The sequence below is a fragment of the Dermacentor variabilis genome, chromosome 8, assembly GCF_050947875.1.
Source record: "Dermacentor variabilis isolate Ectoservices chromosome 8, ASM5094787v1, whole genome shotgun sequence".
In the NCBI taxonomy this organism is placed as follows: Eukaryota; Metazoa; Arthropoda; class Arachnida; order Ixodida; family Ixodidae; genus Dermacentor; species Dermacentor variabilis.
The window spans coordinates 126878373-126904639 of NC_134575.1; the positions used below are offsets into that span (position 1 = coordinate 126878373).

A 26267-nucleotide genomic window follows, 5' to 3' on the forward strand; every position below is an offset into this window, starting at 1 on the left:
ACACCTTTTTCCGCAAGCGGGTTAGTCGAAAGTGGACGTGGAGGAGCCCGAATGGTGAGACTAGAAATGAAATCGACTTCATACTCTGCGCGAACCCTGGCATCATACCAGATGTAGACGTGCTCGGCAAGGTACGCTGCAGTGACCATAGAATGGTAAGAACTCGAATTAGCCTAGACTTGAGGAGGGAACGGAAGAAACTGGTACACAAGAAGCCAATCAATGAGTTAGCGGTAAGAGGGAAACTAGAGGAATTCCGGAACAAGCTACAGAACAGGTACTCGGCTTTAACTCAGGAAGAGCACCTTAGTGTTGCAGCAATGCACGACAATCTCATGGGCATCATTAAGGAGTGCGCAATAGACGTCGGTGGTAACGCCGTTATACAGGAAACCAGTAAGCTATCGCAGGAGACGAAAGATCTGATCAAGAAACGCCAATGTATGAAAGCCTCTAACCCTACAGCTAGAATAGAACTGGCAGAACTTTCTAAGTTAATCAACAAGCGTAAGACAGCGGACATCAGAAACTATAATATGGATAGAATTGAACAGGCTCTCAGGAACGGAGGAAGCCTAAAAACAGTGAAGAAGAAACTAGGAATAGGCAAGAATCAGACGTGTGCGTTAAGAGACAAAGCCGGCACTATCGTTACCAATATGGATGAGATAGTTCAAGTGGCTGAGGAGTTCTATAGAGATGTATACAGTACCAGTGGTACCCACGACGATAGTGGAAGAGAGAATAGCCTAGAGGAATTCGAAATCCCACAGGTAACGCCAGAAGAAGTAAAGAAAGCCTTAGGAGCTATGCAAAGGGGGAAGGCAGCTGGGGAGGATCAGGTAACAGCAGATTTGTTGAAGGATGGTGGTCAGATTGTTCTACAGAAACTGGCCACCCTCTATACGCAATGCCTCATAACCTCGAGCGTACCGGAATCTTGGAAGAACGCTAACATAATCCTAATCCATAAGAAAGGGGACACCAAAGACTTGAAAAATTATAGACCGATCAGCTTACTGTCCGTTGCCTACAAAGTATTTACTAAGGTAATCGCAAATAGAATCAGGAACACCTTAGACTTCTGTCAACCAAAGGACCAGGCATGATTCCGTAAAGGCTACTCAACAATAGACCATATTCACACTGTCAATCAAGTGATAGAGAAATGTGCAGAATATAACCAACTCTTATATATAGCTTTCATTGATTACGAGAAAGCGTTTGATTCAGTCGAAACCTCAGCAGTCATGGAGGCATTACGGAATCAGGGTGTAGATGAGCCATATGTAGAAATACTGGAAGATATCTATAGCAGCTCCACAGCCACCGTAGTCCTCCACAAAGAAAGTAACAAAATCCATATAAAGAAAGGCGTCAGACAGGGAGATACGATATCTCCAATGCTATTCACAGCATGTTTACAGGAGGTATTCAGAGGCCTGGAGTGGGAAGAATAGGGGATAAAAGTTGATGGAGAATACCTTAGCAACTTGCGATTCGCTGATGATATTGCCTTGCTTAGTAATTCAGGAGACCAATTGCAATGCATGCTCACTGACCTAGAGAGGCAAAGCAGAAGGGTGGGTCTGAAAATTAATTTGCAGAAAACTAAAGTATTGTTTAACAGTCTCGGAAGAGAACAGCAGTTTACGATAGGTAGCGAAGCACTGGAAGTGGTAAGGGAATACATCTACTTAGGGCAGGTAGTGACCACGGATCCGAATCATGAGACTGAAATAACCAGAAGAATAAGAATGGGCTGGGGTGCATTTGGCAGGCATTCTCAAATCATGAACAGCAGGTTGCCACTATCCCTCAAAAGGAAAGTGTATAACAGCTGTGTGTTACCAGTACTCACATATGGGGCAGAAACCTGGAGGCTTACGAAAAGGGTTCTGCTGAAATTGAGGTCGACGCAACGAGCTATGGAAAGAAGAATGATGGGTGTAACGTTAAGGGATAAGAAAAGAGCAGATTGGGTGAGGCAACAAACGCGGGTAAACGACATCTTAGTTTAAATCAAGAAAAAGAAATGGGCATGGGCAGGACATGTAATGAGGAGGGAAGACAACCGATGGTCATTAAGGGTTACGGACTGGATTCCAAGGGAAGGGAAGCGTAGCAGGGGGCGGCAGAAAGTTAGGTGGGCGGATGAAATCAAGATGTTTGCAGGGAGAACATGGCCACAATTAGTACATGACCGGGGTAGTTGGAGAAGTATGGGAGAGGCCTTTGCCCTGCAGTGGGCGTAACTAGGCTGATGATGATGATGATGATGATAAAACTAATTCCAGGTTGTCTTCCATGACCTTTTGTGAAAAATTTCCCAATATCGCTATAATTTGGGGCTTCTTAATTCGGTGTTATGGGTTCAAGAATATGGAAGTACTTTGTGAAACTGTTCTATAATGAGAGCACAATAGTCAAACAACGGAAAAACGCAGTTTCAAAGAATGTGCGAAACGGTTCATTTTTGTCAAAATTCTTTTCACAACTGATATTCGTTTTGTGAAATTCAATTGTCCCTCACAAGGACAAAAAGTTTTTACTACTGAAAATAATTTCAGAAAATACTGTTCAAATAATTATTTTGTCATTTTTTGAAAGAAATGTATATTGGTCGAGCGAGCCACGGTTGGGACAGTCGGCGTAGAATGAACCTTTCATGATTTATGCATCATTCTCCAGCGTGAGGTCACTAGCTTTTATGTTTCCCAGTTATGCGAAGGTCAAGTGCTTTGTAAGCCATTTTATAGCCTGTTTTAAAGTAAACGGGGCTTACTTCAGTTTTTCTTAAGCACTACATAGTTGCATGCAATTGGTCAGGTCTCTGTAGGTTACCGTATTCACTTGCAAACCAGTGACGCCTCCGCATACTAGTGAAGCTATCGCAGGAGGCATGTGTGCTGCTGGCCATCCTCTGCGAATGTGAAGGCTGGCGGTCAGTGCTTCGATGACTTCCTGTTACTCTACTCGCTGTGCTGTGTTGACTAGTTCAGACTTGCTGAAGCACAGACAATCTATGATTAACGCATTAAGGAAAATAGATGATCGTCTGAGTGAAGAGACAATACTTGAAAACCGCCCAACTGATCATCGGCTCATGAGGCAAAAAAGGCACCTTTGTGCGTTCTGAGCCTTCGTGCTTTCTGGCTTTCACTCTGTAGTGCTGTTCATGCACGTATCTCTACTCCCATCTCTCACTTTCTATCACTTCTTTCTGTGCCCCTTGTCCCTTCCCCCAGCGCTGGGTAGCCAAGTGGGCTCTTGACTAGTTAACAGCTCTGCTTTCCTTTTATCTCTCTATCTGTCACAGACTTGCTGCCATGTCAGCGAGCTGAGGCAAAAAGACCAATCGAATGCTTGGGAGGACATAGTATCCAACCTCAGTCATGCTGTGGCGCCTTTCTCCACATTACAAAGTGAAGTAAGATAGTATTTGTGCTGTTATTAAGAAGTATGAATTATGCTCTGCCATTGAAGTAAGAGAACTTGACAAAAACAAGAAATCTCGAGTTTGACATAAACGGGAAGGTAACGTATGTTGTGATTGAATCTGTTAGTAGAGTGTATTAATATGCAACACAAAACCTCGATGTTTAATAAAAAAATTATTTGTTTAAGTGTGTTATCAGTGTTGTTCGCAATGTTTTTTTTCTAAAAAAATGGCACAGTTATCTAAGTGTCAATATTTGGCAGTATGACGTTAACAGACGTTAAATAAATTCATGGTCGGACATTACAACTAGCTTTGGCTAGGGCACATTCACTGTTATTTACGTTAGACCAAAGCATATCCATGCGTACACATTCAACCACAACGAGTTCCTCCTGCACGACATATTCCTACATACTGGCGTTTGTTATTATCAGCTGACGTTAGCTATCATGCACTTTCTTTTCAGCACATGCAACTACGGACACGTGATATTTTATAGCAGTAGGTAAGAAGGATAGAAATAATTTTTTTGTAGCCGAAGGCTAAATGGTCACTTCAACGAAAATGAACATTGTTTCAAGTTGAGACTTTACCTGCTATGAGAAAATTACAACTTTTGTTACCTGTATACGAGAACCTCTGTGCCGTGGATGTGCATGATGCTGTCTTGTTGTTGTAGCGATAATAAAAAGTGTTGCTATGAACCCCTATGTAGCCTTTGCATTAAGCACTTGTGATTGCAGTCAGCTTCTATATGCTGTGTTATGGACAACAGCAAGGCAATAATCAGGCAAACCAACACCTGAAACAATATATACTGGATTAGGGCGAGTTCGTACTACATAGTAAAATATACATCAGCTCTCCATGAAGATGGAAGCTACACAAGAAATATACGCAAAAGAATGCTGGTTTTAACCAATTATTGTTTCACATTTTCCTGCATATGTAACATGAAGTGGCAAAGTGAAAACTAGTGCAACGCTTAAACTGTAAAGCAAATATAAAATTAAGGGTTCGCAGTGCCGTCAGTTGTAGTCTTAAAAATGTTTACAATCTTTTAGTTGTATCTTGTGAAACAACAATAATCGTCGTCTGTCTTGCCCGCATTTCCTTTCTTTAACACTGCGAGCTCGGTGCTTTCAAGTCGCGAACAGTATGTGCGTTATCAGCGTGACAAAGCATTCTCGACAGGAAAATAGCGAGCACTGAATTTTCAGGAATGAAAACGCAAGCAAAGCAGATGATGATTAGTGTTGTGGGACAAGATACCACCCCAAGTGTGTGAACTTTTTTAAGATTGTGTGTCACGCTGACAGCACTGCTGTTATGTTTTGCTACAAATATTCGCAGTGTAATTTGAGTCTTGCTTAAATGTCACAAAACATATGTTGCTTGAAAGTTGAAGGTAAATTAGGCAACATCCAGGTTACGTCGCCAAGACGTTGCACTGATGTTATGTCAACGTAGTCAGTATGCAGCTCAACACTACCATAAGTTTGCGCCATGAAGTTGCCTGGTGATCAAAAAAGAAGACATTAGCTCCATGTGCCCAACGTTATGTGTCGAGATTTGCGCACATCCAGGCAACGTTAATGCAATATATTGCGTTACTTGGGAAAGCATGCATCATCGTTTTTTACTGATACTCTGACAAAATGGTTTTGCTGACCAAAAAAAAATTCACAGGCAGTTCCATGCCAGCAGGCGCGAACGACTATATCAACATTGTTTTTTTCTTCTTCTTCCAGTTCTTTTCTGGCCACTGACAATAATTACATTGCTCTTTTGTTTTCCTTCAGCAAATATTGAACAATGTGAGAGTCGATTTATTTTATGAAAATAGTTTAAATACTTTATTGCGATTGAGACAAACATGTATCTTTCCTGCACAATATTATGGCAAATTACAAAGTGGGAAGAAATAGAAAGTGACAAAGACGATGTATGTAGCCCCAGTAGGCGATATAAACTACGGCATAAATATATCTCGCGCCGCATTCTAGAGCCATGGGAGGGCCCCCTTCTCATAATCGGTCACAATCTTCTAACAAAAATATGACCGAGACAATTTTGCAACAGCATTATAATACGCAAAATCAAATATCGACACAAGAGAAACCATTGTTATCTTGAACGTTTAAACACCATTAAAACAATTTATGAATGCTCTGCTCTTGTACGCCTCTGTCGAGCGTGCAATATCACGTACAAGTCACTATGAATTAGTAAACTAGCATTGTGCACCTTAGAGGTAACAACAGCAAATGGGTTCCCTATTGACCCTTGATTAGTAAAAACTCTCACCACACAACAAGTGATGGTCAGTAAGATGCAAATTTTGCCATTAGGGAGTCGCGTGCTCATGCAAAGTTTACATTGACCATCCAAACCAACCCATTATGTTTCAAGTTCGAAACTATGTTTCAAGATCTATCAAAGCTTTCGTGTTTCACTCCCAAAGGACCAGCGTACTGGATGAACAAAACGAACGTACAATATTCAATATGACCGTGTGACCATACCAATTCATAAAACCTTCACAATGCAATTACAATATGAAAATGTCTTTGGGTACCAAAATCAATAAAATATGGCTGGTAGATTTTCTTGGACGATAAGTTAGTGATCGTATACACGGGACCCTTTGTTGCCGATTGTACTGACGTTCTAAATTTTTTAAAGCTCCCTGCCCGCGTTTTATTAACAAGCACTTCAAGTTCTGGAGTTTTATAGACCCACTTTTAACGTACCGGACGTTTTCTAGCTTTTGATACTAGTGCTTTTGAGGTTCATATTTTGAAATCGCTTCAAAATATTTCGCTTCACAACGCCTGAGAAATCCCTTGAACGACGAATTTCTTCGCCACAATTAGTTCAACCCATTAAGGAATAACCTTTGGCATCGGCACCACTCAATTACCAGCACAGGGGCGAGGCTTGCCTGTCATTAACAATCATAAGTTGGCAAATAAGTTTAATAAATATTTGAGAGAGAGATACGGAAACCGTATCGCACATTTTCGAACTTTCTGATAGAGCTTTCTCGCCACACTATCCCTACTTTTAAAACGTCAATCTTTAAATCACATAATAAATTTACTATTTTATTCAGCAGAACAATGTCCGTGGTGGCTTCTTGTGGTGGGGTTAACCTGGCCTAGAGAAACGTAAAAATATTCACCGCTACACAATTCCAAACCAAACGCCCTCGTTGTCCTACGAAAAATGTTGCACTTGTGTTTACATGCGCCGACACTACATGGGCTCCCCTTCGAATTTTTTCCATGGTGATCATCATCTGCCAACACTGACCCAACCGTTTCAGCATCATGGCTACGCTAAGGAGCTTAAACTTTCAAACACGGTAGCGATAGGACATATGATGCTGCAGCAACAAATACCTTTAATTTATCGGTAAATGTATATCATATGTTGCATTCTTCTGATCACTTGTATTAGGCAACCGCGTTATTGTGCATAGATCAGTTATAATGCAGACAAGGATCATATTCCTAGTAGGATGAACATTGTCAAGGAGCCTCTGTGAACATATCATTAGACGAAACAAACGATCATGCAGTGATGGACTAGAAAGTATGCATGCTCTCAGACAGTGTTTGTTTTTCTGAATTACGTTACAGATTATTCTAAATACCTACAATGCAGGGACAATAAATCGAGCACGCACTCAGAGCGTGATTGTCTTTGAATACTTCTTTGTCTACTTTAGGCATGATAAGCCTATCTATCTATCTATCTATCTATCTATCTATCTATCTATCTATCTATCTATCTATCTATCTATCTATCTATCTATCTATCTATCTATCTATCTATCTATCTATCTATCTATCTATTTGCCTATCCAGCTATCTATATGACTAGCCTTTACGCCACCCCCCCCAGTGACTAAAGTTGCCTACTAGCTTGGGGTCACTAGGTATGCGCTCATGGCCATGACGCTGCCTTTGTCGTTCCCTCATAGTCGCTCATCCGTGTCTCATTATACCGTCTTCGTCCTCCTTTTGCTCTGATGCAGTGGACGAAGTCGTCTAATGGCTTGGTTCAATTGTTATGGGCTCATGGTGAATCGTCATCACATCGTGGTCTGCATGGTCGTCAAGTGCAGCTTGCACAACCGATTCCTCGCATTGCCTTGTCTTCACGCTGACGCCGTCATACAGTCAATATGCGTTCATTGTCATACTGCCTTTGGGATTCCGTCAATGTTGATCCATCGGCACCATTGAATTTTCGTCATCTAAATCTCGTCATGAGATTGCCTACAGCTGTCGTCATACGGTCGACACCACGCCATCGTCGTGATACACTCGTCTTCCTGCAATCGTTCTCTTACTGTTATGTCTTTGTTGTCTTTACGTCGTCATCGTGTAATGAGGTGTGTGGCTATCTTGATGAAATGCTTATCGCAATACTATTGACAATCATAGTGAGATAAGAACTGCTAGATTTCTTTTTATTTTAGTAGTTTTTATGCATAGATAGTTCTCTTACAAATGTGTTTTCTGCGCCCTGGTGTCGCAGCAATGGTATTTTATTATTTTATTGCTGTTAGCATTCTTTGCCTGCTTGATGCATTTGAGTCTATCTTATATTGATCTAAAGAGCCTCTCATGTGCATATAGTGACGCAAGCATTCTACAATCTCGGGCCACTGACCGTGATGCCGTCATGGTCGTGCCATCATCGTCATTTCTATTTCGTCACAAAACTTTCGTCATGCCATCGTAATCATGCCATAATCGTCATACAGCAGCCGCTGTATCCTTGGTCGATGCCGTCGTCATCCCGCTGTTATCCGCTTCATGAGATCGTTTCACAATCGTCATGTCAATATCGATATGCTGTTGCCGTCATACTGCCTTAGTCGTTCTGTCGAGGTAATTCCTTCTACGTCATCCTATTCTCGTCAGTAGCTCAGCATCAGGCCTTCATGGTACTGCGAGACTCTGGCAAGCGCGTATCATAACAAATTCAGCTAATTGCGGTGAGTGAAGGAAAATCTCAGAATCGCCAATAAAAGTTTAAATGGAAGTATATAGGTTTTGTCGCTACATTACTTGAATGCTTATTGCGTTGAAACGTCCACAGTCATCTTTAGAAGGGTTGCGCCTGACTTTCCCTTAATATTTATTGCATGCTATCCACTATCATATCAGATTATATTTAATTGGCTAACTTTCTTAAGCGATAATGTGTTACCACTGCCGCCCTCTGCACCGTTGTATTCTTGGTCTTGGTCAGTAACCAAGGGCAACACTGTTGGTGCGAGGCTCTGCTCCGCACCAGATAAAACCATCGGGATTTGGCTGCTGGTTTGCTTGTTCCTTGGACCACCAGTGTGTTGCCCGTGCCAGGATGTTGGCGTAGCCCGCGTGGTGATAGCGCAGATTCTCATGGTTGATGCTAAGTGTGTGCCCTCGGCGTCTTAATGTCATCTGCGCCTCCTGCGCAAAGCTCGGCTCCAAAACCACTGGAGAGCTGCGGTAAAGGAGAAACATTGATTGTTTTGAACAACGAATATGCTCATAATACTGCACGTGCATGTTAGGGAAGAATTATTAGGGTAATGGTTGCTAAAAATAGTAAGTAAAACAGACTGGAACTGAGTGACCGTTATAGCTGCGCACAGGCTATTGTCGCCGCGATTGCCATTAGTATGACTGCGTATTCAGTAGATGCACCAAGTGGTTAAAAATACACATGGTAATCTGCACAAGATCTACGCAAACCGCACTGCAGAACAGAAACGTTATGATAGTACTTAACAAATATATACCTGGAATCCTTGTGAAAACGATCAAAGAAGCCCTGGTTTAACAAATGCTTAAAAATCTCTTGAACAGGAGAAAACTCCTCTGCAGATCAGCTAAAACAAACAACTGCCCAAATGATGGGGTGTTTAGTGCCGGTGGACGAAACAGTGCCTCATAGATTTGGATGAAGCAAAAGCAATATTGTCTCTTTTGATTTACGCGCCATACTGCGTACGTACCCTAAAAACTTCTAGAGTATTATTTCCACCAAACCCCCTTTTTACGAAATTAAAAGCAAAACCTCACAATTGAAAAACAGCCCATAATAATTACTTCTCGTCTGCCTTCACTGTCACTCCTAAGTTCGACCTGGACCTGGAACGACCTGGAACTCCTACTCCATAGCTATGCTTGATGCTCAGATAGACCGGCAGGGTATATCAAAACTAATAGACAGCCTTGAAATACCGTCATCAGCAGGCTGCGACAACATTAACAATAGGCTACTAAAGAAACCTATAAAATAAATGGTAAAATTTTGTGCCTTATATTTACCCATCCATGCAAATCTCGGTCGTTCGGAAAAATTGGAAAATACCTAAAATTGTCCAAATCGTTAAAACCGGAATCACAGAAAGTGGCACCAATTACAGACCAATCTCTCTTAGTGGTATGACATCCAAACTGCTTCAACACATAATCGCTTCCAACCTAATGTCCTATGTCGAATCGATTAGCTTCTTCTACCTGCTACAGCAGGGCTTGCGAAAGAAATGATCCCGCGAAACTCAACTGGCAGAATTAGCACGTAATTTAGTGCTTTATGGGAATGAACGACTTGCGATACATGCCATATTTCTGGACTTTTCGAAAATAGTCGACCTAGAACCTCATAATAAGTTGCTGATTAAATTATCTTCCCTTGGTATCACTGAGAAACTAATCCGTTGGCTGAAACACTTTCTAAAATGTCGATTTCAGTTCGCCATTGCCAATAACAGTAACTCTCAATTCGTTAGCGCAACATTAGACGCTTCTCAAGGTGCAGGTTTATCACCACTATTATTTTTTATCTGTATCAGCGACCTTCCCGCTAAAATAAACGGAAAAGCATGACCTTTCGCCGATGGTTGCGTTATTTGGAAGCCTATACATAACTTAGACATCACTACCCTGCAACGTGATTTAGATAATATCGCTGCATGATGTAATCAATTGCTCATGCTGTTAAACTTGTCGAAATGGAAATTGATAACATTCTCGTGCAAACACCTTTCATAAACTACCCTTTCCACATTATTTCGTCCCCTATCAGCTGAGCTAAAACTTTAAGTGCCAAGGAGTGCATTTAGCGCCATACCAATCATGGGTATCGCATATAGATACCATGAGGCATCTCCCACTTGGATATCTATGTCACAATTTTAAGTGCACATTCACTGATTTCAAGAAAGTGGCCTTCTTTATGCACGTGCGACCACAGTTCGAGCCCGTGTCATCGATATGGCATTAACCACAATCATATCTCGCCAATGAAATAAAAGCACTAAGAAACCGTGCAGCACGTTTTATAACATCTTTGTATTCTGCGTACATCAGTACAACCGCTGTTAAACAGACTCCCTCCCTTACAGCTTTTGAATAGGCTGTTTCACATGGCGCGATTAAGGCAAAACATCGTTCCGCCGCGCCCACCGCAGAGCGATTTTCGCTGAAAGCTTTCACATGCGTTTGCGGCAGCGCGATTTCCGTCGCAGCGATGCCCAAGGTAGCCTCCTGCTCACGAAGTATCCATGCCTGCATCGTTAAATGAAAACAACATGGAAACTAGTCAAATATTCAAATTTTCCTATTATTATATGATAACAGAATAAGTACAGCGTTTTTTAACGTTTAAAAGTGTTGACACTTTACGACAGCTTGCAGATACGGTGAGTGAGCCGCTGCACAACACCGCAAGTATGAGCGTGCGGCTTGTGCCGCATCGGTGGGGTGGTTCCGTTTAGTACACTTTAGTTTCGTTGTTACTATGGAAGCCGCAACTTTCTTTCCTGGATGAGTATTTGCTTTTACAGAAGAACAAGCTACTATTAAGTTTGCATCATAAGCAGCTGGCGCAATTTGTAGCGGTGAAGACGCTGGCGACGGTGGCGATTGAGTGGGTACGTGCCTTATGTTGAAGCGGCGTCCTTCTCCCGACCTGGATAGCGTGCAACTTCTCCTTTTAAACGAATTGTGTAAGCGGAAGAAAAGAAAAATGTTTTTGAAGCTCCCAACCCACAAACGCTGGTCGGTATGCCCTATTAAAACATAGCTAAACCTGGCGCCCGACATTGCTCCACAGAGCTACCACCGCGCCGTAAAACACGAAAGCGCCTATTTTGACGTTGCTTTGTTTCGTAACACATTGCCTCTCGCACATCGCGCTGATCGCTGCGACTCAGCGACGGCGCGACCAACTTCTTGGAATGCAGTCGCGGAGAGCCCACAAAGTCGCGGCGGTGGCTGAGATACAGAATTCGCTCTGTCGCTGGCTGAAAATCGGGCCATGTGAAACAGCCTGATCACGTCGCATAATGGCTAGACTTCGCCTGCTGCATTCCTTTTGTGGTAAGGCGTGTACAAAGGACGCAATCCTAAACCCAACACTCAGATCATCCTCGAGATTAGCCCGCAGGTCCCGACTCATGCATAAGCGGCTGAACATCGGCCATAAATAATTCGTTCTTCTCGCGCACAATAACCTCGCGTACAACGCTTCCTAGCTTCATACTCAGAATGAGCAAAATTTCCCGAACTAGCCGATCGCCGGCTCTCCGACAAAACACACCCAGCGTACCGTGCTGTTACCTTGTTTCAGTACTACCGTATGCTACTTCGATTTGCTTCACCTTTGTTAATTTTGTCACCAGTTGCTTTTAATTGTATCCTATATAGAAACTCGATGTACGCCCGCCCCCCCCCCCCCCCAATGTGTATTAGCTTCGGGCCCTAAAGGTGCAATAGATGACATGAAATCAAATTATGTATCCAAAGATGTGAATACAGATGCATTATCTGAGCACCATGATGAGACAGGCCATTCCATAGACTTAGACATGGCGTGCATTGTCCCCACGGACAACGTTTTTCCTTCGCGATTACTATTAGCATCACTGCGTATACAGCACGACGTGCCAGGCTTTGAAGAGGACACGCGGTGATCTGCCTGAAATCTATGCACGTGCACTGCGCTATCTCACCCATACTTCAACAACGGCCATTGTCTTTGGTGTCATTGGGAACACGGGACCAGTGCAGACCCCGAAACGTTATCGTCTTGTGTTTTTATTACAGTCTTTGCGGGTGTTGCTTTTATTTTCTCGAAAGACGAAGTATATAGAAAAACCGTGTTTCCGTGGCAGCTTCAGCCCGTAAGGTGTATGGTGTATGTAAGGTGTTCACCCTGTAAGTTGTTCAGCCTGTAAGGCGTTATGTTCTCGCAAAAAAGACGTTTTAGCTTTACGACAAACAAGATGTCTAAACTAAATGCTTACTCTGGGTGCACACTCATGGCGCCCCCAACTAGAAAGCGTGGTCTGTATAGCGACTGTTGCGGGTCTAGACCAAGCTCGACCATGTTAACGAGCACCTGCAAGAGAACAATGAGATCATTTTCTTAAAGATGGTAGCAGGTGATTGCATAACTTCTCAAACAAAATATCTCGACACTGAACAGCGGATCAGTTCTATAAGGATAGTTAATATTTTCTTAAATGATTCTTCAGTGACTTAGGAACGTTTCTTGCCATAACAGTGGCACCTCACTTATATCGAACAATAGTAAAGCTAAACATAAATGCTGCCTTGAAGTAAAAGTAGAGATACTGCGGGAGATTAAGTGGGGACGCGAACAAAACAGATCCTGCGTTCACACTCCTGCTATCCTTTGCTGGTCTTAAGTATGTTAAGGTTGCCATAGGCAATCTCTATGACGATGTCCAAGATTCAGACCCGTGGCATTCAATGATTGTCAGCAGGAAGCACTAGTTGCTTCCTTCAGTCTTCATAGGCGTGAGTACACATAAGTTATTTAAACTGGTTTCAATTCAAATATTGGCATGCAAGAGAGAGAGAGGAAAGGGGAAAGGCAGGGAGGTTAACCAGAGAAAAAGATCCGGTTGGCTACCCTACACTGGGAAGAGAGGGGAGGGGGAGGTAAAGTGGTAACAAAGGAGAGATAAGGAAAGGAAAGAGCCTAGACACACAGTCACCATCGGTCACCGGCACCGAATACTGTCATTGCACAGCACAGTGACACTTGCCACACTATCAACATTTGTTCAGGCTACAGCCGCCTGTCCAATCCTGTCGCCCTCAAAAACCGCAACAGTGCCCTCGTCGCCCTCTGCTGCGATGGCTTGTGATGGCGGTATTGTAAAATAAGTTCCTCTGTGAGAGGTCTTTGGTCAAAGCGCGTTATCGCGGTTGCGAGTGATTGCCTCTGTAAATTATATCGAGGACAGTCACAAAGAAGGTGTTGAAAAGTCTCCTCGTTACCACAGTCCTCACACGTGGCGTCGTCGGCCCATCCAATTCGGTAAGCGAAAGACTTGGTGAAAGCCACCCCTAGCCATAGTCGACAAAGCAGGGTAGCTTCGCGACGGCAGAGTCCAGCTGGAATACACAGGCGTAGAGAGTAGTCAAGATTGTGGAGTCGGCAGTCGTGAAAACTTCCAGCGTTCCACAAGGAGAACGTGATGTCACGGCTGATCATTCGAAGTTTTCGAGCGGTATCTGTCCTTGATAACGGTATCGGCTCCTCTTCGTCCCCTTGAAGAGCCGACCGAGCAGCGTTGTCAGCGTGTTCATTCCCTATGACTCCGCAGTGACTTGGAAGCCACTGAAATGTCACGTGGTGTCCTTTCTCAGTTAAGGTATGAATGAGTTCTCTAATCTCAAATACCAGTTGTTCGTGTGGTCCGCGCCGCAGGGCCGATAGCAAAGATTGCAGTGCAGCCTTCGAGTCACTGAATATTGACCACCTTCGAGGTTGCTCTTGGCTGACGAGACGAAGTGCAGCGCGAAGGGCTGCAAGTTCCGCGGCCATCGGTGTCGTTGGGTGACATGTCTTGAAACTGATGGTGGTGGCTTTCGCTGGGAAGACCACGGCTCCAGAGGAACACTGGAGAGTTGTCGATCCATCAGTATAAATATGTACGTGGTCGGCGTACTTCTCGTGCAAAAGGAGCAGAGTTAGTTGTTTAAGAGCAGGTGATGACAGCTCAGATTTTTTCCTGATTCCTGGTACGGTGAGGTGCACTGCGGGTCGAGCCAAACACCATGGAGGAATCGATGGCTTAGTTGCGGGGGTGAAGCCTGACGGGAGGCAGGTGGAATTCTCCGAAATCGTAGTACAAAATGCTGCCTGCGGCCTTTCTGACGGTAGTGTTGCCAGATGGTGGGAACAGGCACGGGCAACGTGCCTAATGTGCACTCTCAACACTTCTACCGCAATGTGTGTTTGTATAGGTTGGTCCCGAGCAATCGCAATAGTCGCTGCTATCGATGTGCATTTTGGCAAACCAAGACAAACCCTGAGAGCCCGAGCTTGAATAGCCTGTAGAGCAGGGAGATTTGTCTGGCAGGTGTTGGTCAGTACGGGCAAACTGTATCTCAAGAAGCCCAGAAAAAGAGCCCTGTACAATGCCAACATTGCATGCACTGACATTCCCCAAGTCTTTCCTCCCAGAAACTTGAAAAGTTGGGAGATTGCTGTCAGACGCTTCTTCAAGTAGGTCACGTGGGGGCTCCATGAGAGATCTCTATCAATGATTATGCCAAGAAATTTGTGAGTCTTCTCATAAGAAATTAACTGGCCATTTATTGATATGGCGTAGGGTGCCATTGGTTTGCGAGTGAACGCCATCAGTGCACATTTGTCTGACGAGATTTCAAGACCTTGGTTGCGGAGGTATATAGCTATTAGAGTAGTTGCTTTTTGAAGTCTTGCACGTATCTGAGGACGTGTCACACCTGAGGTCCATATACATATGTCGTCGGCGTACATTGATATCTTGATCGCTACTGGCAGATGATCAACGAGACCAATGAGTGTGAGGTTGAATAGGGTAGGGCTTAGTACACCGCCTTGAGGAACACCTCGGTACGTGTAGTGTAGTGCGGTTTTACCATCACCGGTACAGACAAAGAAAGATCTCATAAAAAGGTATTGAGAGATCCATTGGAAAACTCGACCACCTAGACCAACCATCTCAAGAGCATCGAGGATAGCCTCGTGAGATACGTTATCGTATGCCCCCTTGACATCCAAGAACAAAGCTGCACATAATCTTTTGCGTGACTTTTGAAGCTGGACGTACGTAGCGAGATCAACAACACTGTCTACTGAAGAGCGATCTCGACGAAAACCAGCCATGCAATTCGGTAACATGTTGTAGTGCTCCAGGTACCACTCCAAGCGGGCAAGGATCATCTTTTCCATTATCTTTCCCACACAGCTGGCCAGCGCTATTGGGCGGTATGAGGTGGGTTCAAGTGGGGACTTGCCTTGCTTCAGGAGGGGGACCAAGCGGCTTGTCTTCCATTCTTCAGGAACCATGCCATCCTGCCAAGATAAGTTGTAGAGATGTAACAGTTCTCTCCGTGCGCCATCACTCAGGTTGTTCAAGGCGCGGTAGGATATTCCATCTGGTCCCGCGGATGAAGAACGCCTGCATAGAGCAAGAGCCGCTTCTAGTTCCTCCATTATGAAAGGAAGATCCATGCGGCCGTCACGTGAAACAGGGATGCGACTGGGGGCTCGAAAGCCTGGACCGGTTGCTTGGCCAGCGATCCTTGCACAAAAGTCTTCTGCAACATCAGCCTCTAGCCGCCCCTGGAAGAGCGCCAGCGCTTTGAATGGGAAGCGTTGTTCAGGGAAGGAACGTAGACCACGTATGGTTCTCCAGATGTGGGAAAGTGGCTTTCGGGGGTCTAGTGACTGGCAAAATCTTGCCCAACGTCGAGATGCCAATCTATCCATGCGACGTTGAAGTTTCTTTTGTAGTCGTCTGGCTGTCCTAAGGTCTTCGATGGATTTTGTACGCCGGTAACGCCGCTCCGCACGACGACGGAGTGCACGAAGTCGCTCCAACACTATATCCAATTCCATGTGCTTCGACGAAACCGTGACCGTGCGCGCGGCGTGGAGCATTGCAGACTTGATTGCTTCCTCTAATCCAGAGGACAGGCCCTCTCGACAAGCATCCTCCATGGTGGAAGTAAAAGTGGTCCAGTCAATTATTCGAATGGTGTTCCGTGGGGTGGGACTGGACATTCCTTTGTTGACAAGGTACGTGGGAATATGATCACTCCCGTGTCTCGATATCCGAAAACCATTTAACATATCTTGTGAAACTGCTGGAGACGAAAGCTAGGTCAAGACAGCTGCCATAATTCACGCCTCGTATAAACGTTGGGCTGCCGTCATTCAGGAATGAAAGGCCGTGGTTACAGGCGAAGTTTGCAAGTCTTTGCCCTCTTGCATTTGTTCTTGCGCTTCCCCATGCTATATGGTGCGCATTAAAATCTCCGATGATGACATATGGGGCAGGGCACATAGACAAGATGTTCCTTAATCGTTTGGGATCAAAAACACTTGAAGGCGATACATAAACGCCAACAAGTGTAAACATGAGTTTGCCCTTTTTAATTGTTAGGCAAACGTATTGATTTTTATCATAAGGCGGAATCGGCTGGCGAACATATTTCAGTTCTTGACGAAGAAAAACGATGACTTTGCTGCATGCATTAGTTGTTGCGGATATAACAGCTTCGTATCCCGATAATCTGACTGGTTTTGACACATTAGGCTCACATATGACAATGACTGGGAACAAATGAGTATATATATACTGACGAAAATCCGAAAGGCGTGATTTTAGTCCTCTTGCGTTCCATTGTATGATTGACGCTGCCTTGACTTCCTCTCGAAACGATGGGCGATGGCTGGCCATGTCTCTATTCGAGGCACTCAAGCACTGGGTTTAAGGCGTCCAGTACTTTCAGTGCATTTTGAGCAGACGTAGTTCCAAGGTTCGACAGAATCACTCGAATGGCATCTATGAGGGGACGCAGCATTGAAAGGACTTGACGATCTGCTTTAGGCGTGGCATCAGCAGCAGGAGCACGCTCCCGAGCGGGCTTGACAATCTGTATTTCTGTGGCAGATTGCTGGCTTGGAAGCGCAGGCCATTCTTCTTGAGACAAATTCCTTTCAGGCGACTTCCTTGTGCTGTTCAGCCCCTTTTTGGCCTGATTGGAGAAAGTGGGTGCTACAATGGAAGCGGCCCTCTCCTTTCGCGGCTCTGCCTTTTTTGAGGCGGTTCGGTGACGCCGACGCCGACGCCGGATCGTTGCAGCAGCCTCCTTGTGTGTCGAATTGTCCCGAACCATTTGCTTGAGAACAGCGACCTCTTTCTTGATGCGAGGGCAGTCCCTAGACGAGGCAGCATGGGAACCATTACAGTTGCCGCACTTTAGGACAGTAGCCCGGCACGTCTCCTCCGCATGAGGTTCAGCACAACGGGGACATAGTATCGAGTTTGGGCAGACACCCTTGACATGTCCAAGCCTGAAGCACTGATGGCATTGAAGAGGCTTTGGTATGAAGGGCCGAACAGGGTGTCGGAAGTGACCGACTTTGACGTGTGTTGGTAAGCAATCTCCTTTGAAGATCAGTTTGACGCAGCGCGATGTTCCAAGGCGGCTCACACGCGTGATAACAACACCCTCACTTGCTGGTTTGACGAGGATAGGCAAGTCCGCGTTGGGAATGGCGACATCGATGTCATAAATGACACCTGCTGTGGATGCGTCATCCATCGGGATATATGAACGCACTTTGATGCGCCCTAGCACCGAGATTTGCTTCAGTTTTTCGAGCGCACTCCCGTTGGTAACATCGATTGCGAGGACATTTTTGCGTGCATTTATCCGAATATCCTTAATTTCATTCGGCACGACCCCTTCCAAGAAAACAGATAGTTCTTGCCTGTTTAGCAGTCGGAGGTTGTTTGAGGGCTCTTCGGGTACGAACACGATGGCCTGAGGCCAGCGTTCAGGCCTTGACTTCAACGTCGCCGTGCTCGCTTGCGTTGATGGGTTCGCGTTGACACTCCTCCTTTTGGCCCTCTTTCTGCGGACAGTGATGAAGCTATCATCCGATGAGTCTTCATCCGACATCGAGTATAGCTCAGTGTCTTCGGTGTCACTGAGCACGCTTCCTCCCTTCCTCGTGAGGGACGGCCTTGATGACCGCTGGCCAGGAGGGCCTCTGGAAGGCTCCGCGTCCATGGCCACAAAACCGGGAGCCGAGGCACCAGGAAATTCCAAAGAATTCGTCGAAAACCAGAGAACACAGATAGAAGCGTTCTAAGAAGAAGGCACTTCGTCGTCGTCCCACGGCCGATAAAGCTACTCATTGGCATGCAAAAATAATACAATGATACACCGGCTTTTCATAAGCATGGGCATTTTCCTTTCAGGCACAACTGCATATGAAATGAGTAAATCACAAACCTTAGGAATTATTCAAACATCTACCCACCCAGCGCTATCAATCGTTTCATATAATAAGCAGAAGAATATAGCACATATTAATTCAGCATATAAATAGAAATCGTGATTAGCACAAGGTATCAAATGGGAGCGCACACTGTTCTCTGTTCATTTTATTTCTATTTGCAAAATTGGCTTGTGGCTGTTGTATATGCTATTCAGGCATAGTATATAGGTACAGGTAATGCTTAGTTTGTAAATTCTTGTTTGCATAGTCTCGTTCAAGAAGAGCAAGCTAGCATGGAATCGCTTTGGGAGTAGGGTGGGCGGAAATGATCTGCGTACTGCAGGAGCTTCCATTATTACGCATAATAGAAAAAATAAATATAAACAGCAAAGCTTCACTACTTGGTCCCATATGAAGTAGAATTGAGCACTGTAATCTTATTTCTTCAAGGCGGTCATACCTCAGTCTAACGTCAGTAGAGACAGTTGCTCTGTGGCGTCTCCAAACAAACTCCTATGTACACGGCATTATAATGCATAGAATTCACCCGACCCAACTCTCATATCTTTGCCTATCCTGCCCTTTGTCGCATGGTGATGGGGTGTCCTAGTCTTGCTGAACCCAATAGCCATGCAGCTCAATCAAGAATTGAAAACAAAAGCACAGAAGAAGACCGCCAAGAATGCTGCAGGGCCATGCCCACGGCCCCAGACTTCGAGGGCCAGCGAAAGCTGGTGAACCAGGCCAGGGAAGCAGCAAGGGCCAATGGCTGCCTGGACTAAGGAGGCCACCCACCTTCAGTGAAGAAAGAACTCTTTCTCACTCATTCTCGTTAATGAATGTTTTTATCTCTCTGTCTAGGCTGTACTGTTCATTTATTCATTTGTAGTTGTCTACAGTTACTCTTTCTTTACTTTCATAATTTTAGAGCAAACTTCTATTATACTCAATGAGTTTCCCATTTATATATTTACCACTGAATGTAATACATTCTTGTTGAAATGACTAAATTATTATTATTCCTGAAAGATTTCTTATCGTTTTCTTTCTTAGTTCTTGTTTTCAACTTTTCACATATAATATGTGCTTAAATTATGTTTTCTAGAAAACCTTGGCCCGCTATGTGAGCAATGCCTGATTTATTTACTTTTCTTCCTTTCCCAGGAGCCCAACAATTATGAAATCACCTAGCGCACCCCCTCCCTTCATATCACTACAAGACTTCTTTTCTCCTTTTCAAGTTTCTCATCAAACCGTTGAATTACACTTTTGTATCTTGCTGACGTTCTTCGCACCTGATAAAAACTTGCACTACAAAGCAGTCCCAAATAAACCAAGCCTTGCACTAAAGAAGGCGAGGCTGCTTTGAAAAATACATTGAGTAGAGGCTGAGGCGAACATTGTTCCCCCAAAGGTCATTATACATTCATAACGAGGAATTCAGCGCCATTATAAGAGAACTTCACTGCAACTAACGAACGCTGCCTAAAAACATTTATTTGTTTATCAAATTCACCTCTGCAAAATAGGATTTACAAGCCAAACATTAATTGGATTGTGTTGCCAAGTTGTGGTATATGGTTTCAATTACGATCTTACCTGGGCAAGGACACTTGTCTGTATGAGTCCACCCATACTGCCCATCGTGCATAGCCAATCTCGCGAGCATGCGTCGGTCACCATAACAGGCATGAGCGAGTGGTAGGGCTTTTTTCGGGGCCCGAAACAATTCGGGTGCCCGGGAACACGGTTGAATGCGGCTCCCCGTCTCTGTAAGAAAGCCTGCATGAACAACTCTTCAATAGAAAAATTTACCGAGATAGGGAAGCTTCAATGATTCGACTATTTTCACCATGAATTTCCGCCGGCAAGCAAAACGCGCTTTCGAAGTACACATGCGAATAAATAATCCAGGTGCAATTCAAATGCAACCGCAAGCAATATATTTTTTTTCTGCTAAACGCAACAAAAAGTTTTTGAAAGCGTTCTCAGTACAACTTCAAAGCCAAACATTTCCTGTGTTTAAAGCAATCCGTGGCCTGCGGGCATAAAACGGACACAGCGAAAGCGCACCTTCGCTTGATGTTCTTCAATCGTGGTATTTGCCTCCTACCTGAACGGCAAATCCGTGCTCTTCGACGACAGCACATCCAAAATAATGTGAGAGGCTTCCGATCAGTCCACATACGTTTCCGGCCTCGTCAGCAGCCGCCACGAACGTGGTACCTAAATTTTCGAGAGGAAGTGCAGCTTCCGGGTAAACGGTTTCCGTTCTTCTGCAAGTAGAAATAAATAATTCCGCGTTGCTCTTGGCGCAAATACTCAGCGCAAATCGATGCTGTACACAAAAGTTAGGCAGCGCTTAGTGGAAGTCTGTGCAAACAGCATCATCGTTTAGCTCAGTAACATTGTATAATACGTAACTATTTGCATAACATATACAACAAACGGTTCCCTCTAACTAATCGCGCAGTAGCTGTTGGTTCCTCTAAGCTCCACAATAAGAAGTCAACCTCTTGAGGAGAACACGTTGTTGGGCGAGTCGGTCGTACATACTTAAAGAAGGGAATTGCGCTAAAAAAGACACGGACGTGTCTCTTGGCATGTTCTTGGAGCGTTCTTGGCATTTGCGCTTAGGCAATGATTGAATAAGAATCTAGGTATATATATATTTGTGTTATTTCTGAATAAAATCAGTCGCGAGTTTGCGCCCGTCCATGTCCTTACTCGTCCCTGTCTTTTTTAGCGCAATTCCCTTCACGTCAACCTCTTGCACCGCGAATATCTTACCGTTAACGAGATGGTATTAACAGCGTCTCTGATTTACTAGTTACGCTACGATACCTTTTTCGGAAAGCTAATGAAGAGAATTTGGCGAACAACTTATGTAATTTAAAACAGCACTCTAACATTTGCATGTCGTATTCTGAGAAAATATATGTTGATACCTAGCACTGACGAGGCGGCCTTGTCGTGTGTCGATTATAAAACATTTGATACGTGAGACTGAGGATGCATTAAAGTCTACGAAGATAGTTCATTCGCAACTGTTGCTTGAGTAGCTCAGTCGCAATTTGTGTCAAAGACTTGTCCGACTGGATGTGTCCCGGGACATAGGGAAGCGGTAAAATAAACCAAACGTGTCGCTGTAATGCAAAGTAGCATATTGATTAAGTGTCGGGGCCATGGGATGCATGAGTGTCGGTCCGCTGTTCACAGCTTCGGTGCACTCCTTTACTCAGAGAGAGAGACAGAGTTACATAATTTCTAATAAATAATACATCTCCCTCTGAGTATTGAAATGAAAAAGACAAGTACCCTTCTCAAAACGGTTTCTATTGGAATTGTCCTAGCCTTACTGACCAGATATAAGTGTAATAAGGACGCTTGTCTGTTCTGCTCACTTTGTTAGTTGGGGTAGTCGTGAAAACATGTTACATCCCTAGCACATACAGTTTCTGATCTTTCGTATCAGCTTTCTATGTCTTGAAAAGTATGTACCTGTCAAATTTCACCATTGTAGCAATGTTACGTGCACGCTGATGTGAGAGCATCTCATCCAGCGAGCCACCAGTGCGAGGGTCCCCCACGTATCGTAAGCCATCAGCGATGGCGTGGCGAAGTGCCTCAATCACAACGTGCTCGAACTGACCAGGGATTTGCTTCAAGTCTGCAAGAAGAACAGGACAGAATGAGCAGCATTTATAGGCCACGTCAAGGAAGGAGAGAAAAGTGCTAAACCATTTTAGGGCATGCTTCCGAACTACATGTTCTTCGTTTTCACCGTAGGTTAGTGTTGAAGCTTCACGGTTCGACTCAGATACGGCTACTGAGTGTTGAATTGATAACTTACAATGATTTCCTAACGTTCTCAGTTTATTGGTAGCAGCTTGAACAAGTAGAAAGAAAAAAATCTGTTAGGCTCAATGGGGGCCGCAGCTGCACTGGGGTACATGTGCAGTCTTGTGCATGCTGCAAAGGAGGCATGGGCAATAGGGTACAGAAATGACGTAACCAAAAATACAAGTAGTATTCTTCTTACCTGCTTAAACTTACCTGAACTTACCTGAAACGTACCTTACCTGCTTAACATACCTGAAAACTTACCTGCTTAATTTCTGTTACAGTTAGTGTCACCGCACTATCAAATTCTGCATTTGTGCACACTCCCTCTAGGTATTGGGCGTTGTTGCTCTGCAGAAGATACCCTGGGTACTAGTATACACAAATTACTCGTCTACTGGTGGCGTCCAAAATTACCCAGCGGCACTCGAGTCCACCGTGATCGTACATGGCTTGAACTTATCCGATTTCCCCCATCTCCGGTGCTTGGCCTCCCCATAAGACAGACGATTTCCCATGGTTGATGGAGTTGGCTATCCCTCTGTCATGCTACCCGAAGTTTTGCAGGAAATTTATTGTACGTAGGTGTATAACGCTGAGGCGAAAAATTCGAGTAAAGTTTAAATTTCTACATCAAATTGCGCACTTGTAGGCACATAACTCCTGGTGAGCACTGTTTTGATTTCGATAATTTATTCCTTCTATGATCAAAATCAGCTCTTTCCAACAAATCCACTTCCACCGGGATCGACAAGCTTGCTGCAAAGCTAGTGCCCTCCCAGCAGCCCGCGCGATGCTAAATTTACCTCCTATTGCTTCATGATACTATATGGATGAAGTGCCTTTTGTATTATGGTACAGATTTTTCCTTCTAATTTCTTTCTTCACATTCATGTAAACTTTCATGATCTTTTATTTTCTATTTCATTGTCATCCATGTTATGGTCTTTATTTCTCTCACTTTGTTTTTGAGGACTCCTGGTTGCCTATGTATACTTTCAATAGACATGCACTTGGCTGTAATCTGTGACTTCAAAAGAGGCCGAAACAACGTCACCCTCCACTGTCTCATTCGGGCTTTTAACGCGGGCTTCTAAAGCCTACCGGCCAACCGATCTTTTGTTAACTTTAGCACTGACGAGATGTCCCATATTAAGCGCAGTAGGAGATTTCCAAACGTTAGAGTTGGCAGTTTTACTCCTTTCCAGATTACACAAACCACCTCATATGTACTGTGGCTGCAAAGTGCAGTCTTGTCCATTGTTTCCGCGTTCCGCTTCCCCTTTGTTTAAAGATTATCTTGGTGCGTGCTTGAGTACGGCTTTCCTTCGTTTATTCATACGCCGAGGTAATTATATTGCTAAACTTTGGGTAGGCCTTGATCTTGGGCTGACACCACCCTATTACTCTTTTCTTCCTTTAAGCCTTGATTTGTCGCTGTGTTGCCACACACGTTCGCAAGTATCTATAAATCTCTCGCATTTTCCTTATGCGCATTACGCATATAGAGTAACTCAAATGTCATTCACTGTCTTTCAGTCGTCTGTTCACTGTTTTCCAGTCACTGTTCCAGTCGTCTGTTTTCCAGTACGTCGGGCTGCTATACGGAGGTAACGAGGTACGAAACCAACCATGAGATGATTTTAGACCACTGAATATGTGGCAATGTGTACATACGTCCTGCTCTTCAACGAAGTACGATAGCTAGCAGACGAGTCCCTAAAACTACATCTTTATTTTCTGAGCATTCCCATTTATGCGGTATCTGCAAGAAATAAATTGTTAGTCTTGAGTCAGCGCTTGCCTTACTTCTTTCTTTTTTGTTCACCTTGGCTCGTTAGCCGTGCAGGTAAATGTGCTTTTGAATTAACCTATTTTCCGCCGACATGGGTCACTGTAGACGCGTGACTGGGTAGATGCCGCTGCCCGAAGAAACTATTCTGGACCGACTTGCAGTATTCCCCTATGGAAGCTCGGTCTGCGCTAGTCCACAATGAACATCTTTGATGCCAACATGGGTTACTGGGCATGTGCCAATAAGTGTGTGGCTTTCTTCATTGAGCGTCTTTGACTTCAGTTTAGGTAACTACGTATGCCACACTTTGAATGTGTCATTGTGCAATCACGAAAGAGATTGCTTAAATTTGTCCAATATAGTGTGTGATCACACCCACCACACAAGAGACCCTCAAGAAGAGCAACCCGCGGCATTAGTAGGCTGCGACACGAATGCACTAGGTATGTGCCGCTTCTAAATGAACTCGCCAACTTCGGTTACTGAGTATGTGCCCCTGAGTCTGCGGCAAGCGAAGAAACGATCTCACTATTAGCTCGCAGTGGCGCGCCAAGCTTCTCTTTTCAGAAGCTGCAACAGACTTCTCGGCAGTGTTACTAGAAAGCGCAGCATGCCCAAATAGAAACATGAGAGAGAAGCCCGGTTGCTGCATGGCGCGTTTCCCGGCGTTCCCGCGCACGAGCGCGCCACAAATTCTGGACGCCCGCCGCCGGCTTCGCAGCGGCGGCACTAGATGGCACTGAGTGTTCTAATGAAAGCGCTACAGAAGAGTCCTGCTGAAGTACGCTCCTCATACATGCCTCATTCCGACCGTGGCAATACGTTGTGTCGCTTTATTGATTCTAAGCTAACGTATTACCTTCGCCATTCATCGGAAGTTTAGTTTTGTCGTGCTGTCGCGTTATAGAAGTATATGAGTCTCCAGTACGTGTAGAGCCGAAATGTAATTTCACTCTCCTTCATACATTAGGTGAAACGCTGTGGAATCTACACATAAAGTAGGTCACCTAAATTTACCGCTCTGCGCATTCCGTCTATGCTTCGCTGCACGCCACAGGCTGCAAATAAAAATAATAACAAGCAAGTTGATCTAATACAACGTGTTAGCAGCATATACGTAAATGGCTAGTTTGTTTCTAAGGCTAAATTACTTTCTTAATTAGGATCTGAGGTTATAGGAACATTTTCACAAAAGTCGATTAGAAAACAGCGAACTGCTCTAAAGTGCGAACGCACCACTGCAAAAATTATGGCAAAGACTATACTGGAGTTGTCTCAGTTGGCGTAAACATTCAGGGACTTGCTTGTCCTCATGCAATCCTGCGAAATTATAAACCTTATCGAACTTGATCTGACCGCTATCAATCTTTATAAATCCATATCAGTCATTAGCAATCTTATAAGAATTAGACTCCGGTAGCAACCCTTACCGGAGTTGATCCGATCCTTATCACCCCTTATGGGGCGTTATCAGCCTTATCGCAATCTACGCAATCTTTATCAACCATCTTCTGTCCTTATCAACTTTATCGGACGTGATCTGACTTTCATCAACGGTTAAAGTCCTTATCAGACTTGTTGCCAAGCTTAACAACTTCATCCGTACTTAGGAAAGTTCTCATAATTGCTCCAATAAGTTAGGTCCTTATCGCTCATTGGCGTCCTATCCATCCGCGTTGAACAAATATAAACCATGCCGTGACCCATATAACCCTCATGACTGCTGATCTTCTTGTGTTGCGCGACGTGAGGCGCATGAGCCCTCAGAGATTGGTGGCATTTCGTCGGCGGGCGAAGAACCAAACGGAAAGAGAGTCTCGCACCCACCGAAACACATAGGGTATCTCGCATGTATTACTT

At 44.4% G+C, this 26267-nt stretch overlaps 1 protein-coding gene across 1 annotated transcript in view; it reads right to left on the reverse strand.

Moving 5' to 3' along the window:
* Positions 1 to 8706: 8706 nt before the first annotated feature.
* Positions 8707 to 26267, reverse strand: part of LOC142591566 (glutathione hydrolase-like YwrD proenzyme) — a 60669-nt gene continuing 43108 nt past the window's right edge. The window contains exons 4-7 of the mRNA XM_075703878.1: positions 22302 to 22439; positions 20883 to 20995; positions 12759 to 12853; positions 8707 to 8947 (exon numbers count right to left, since the gene is read on the reverse strand). Of these exons, the coding sequence (XP_075559993.1) occupies positions 8707 to 8947; positions 12759 to 12853; positions 20883 to 20995; positions 22302 to 22439 (587 nt within the window). The remainder of the gene's footprint in view (positions 8948 to 12758; positions 12854 to 20882; positions 20996 to 22301; positions 22440 to 26267) is intronic.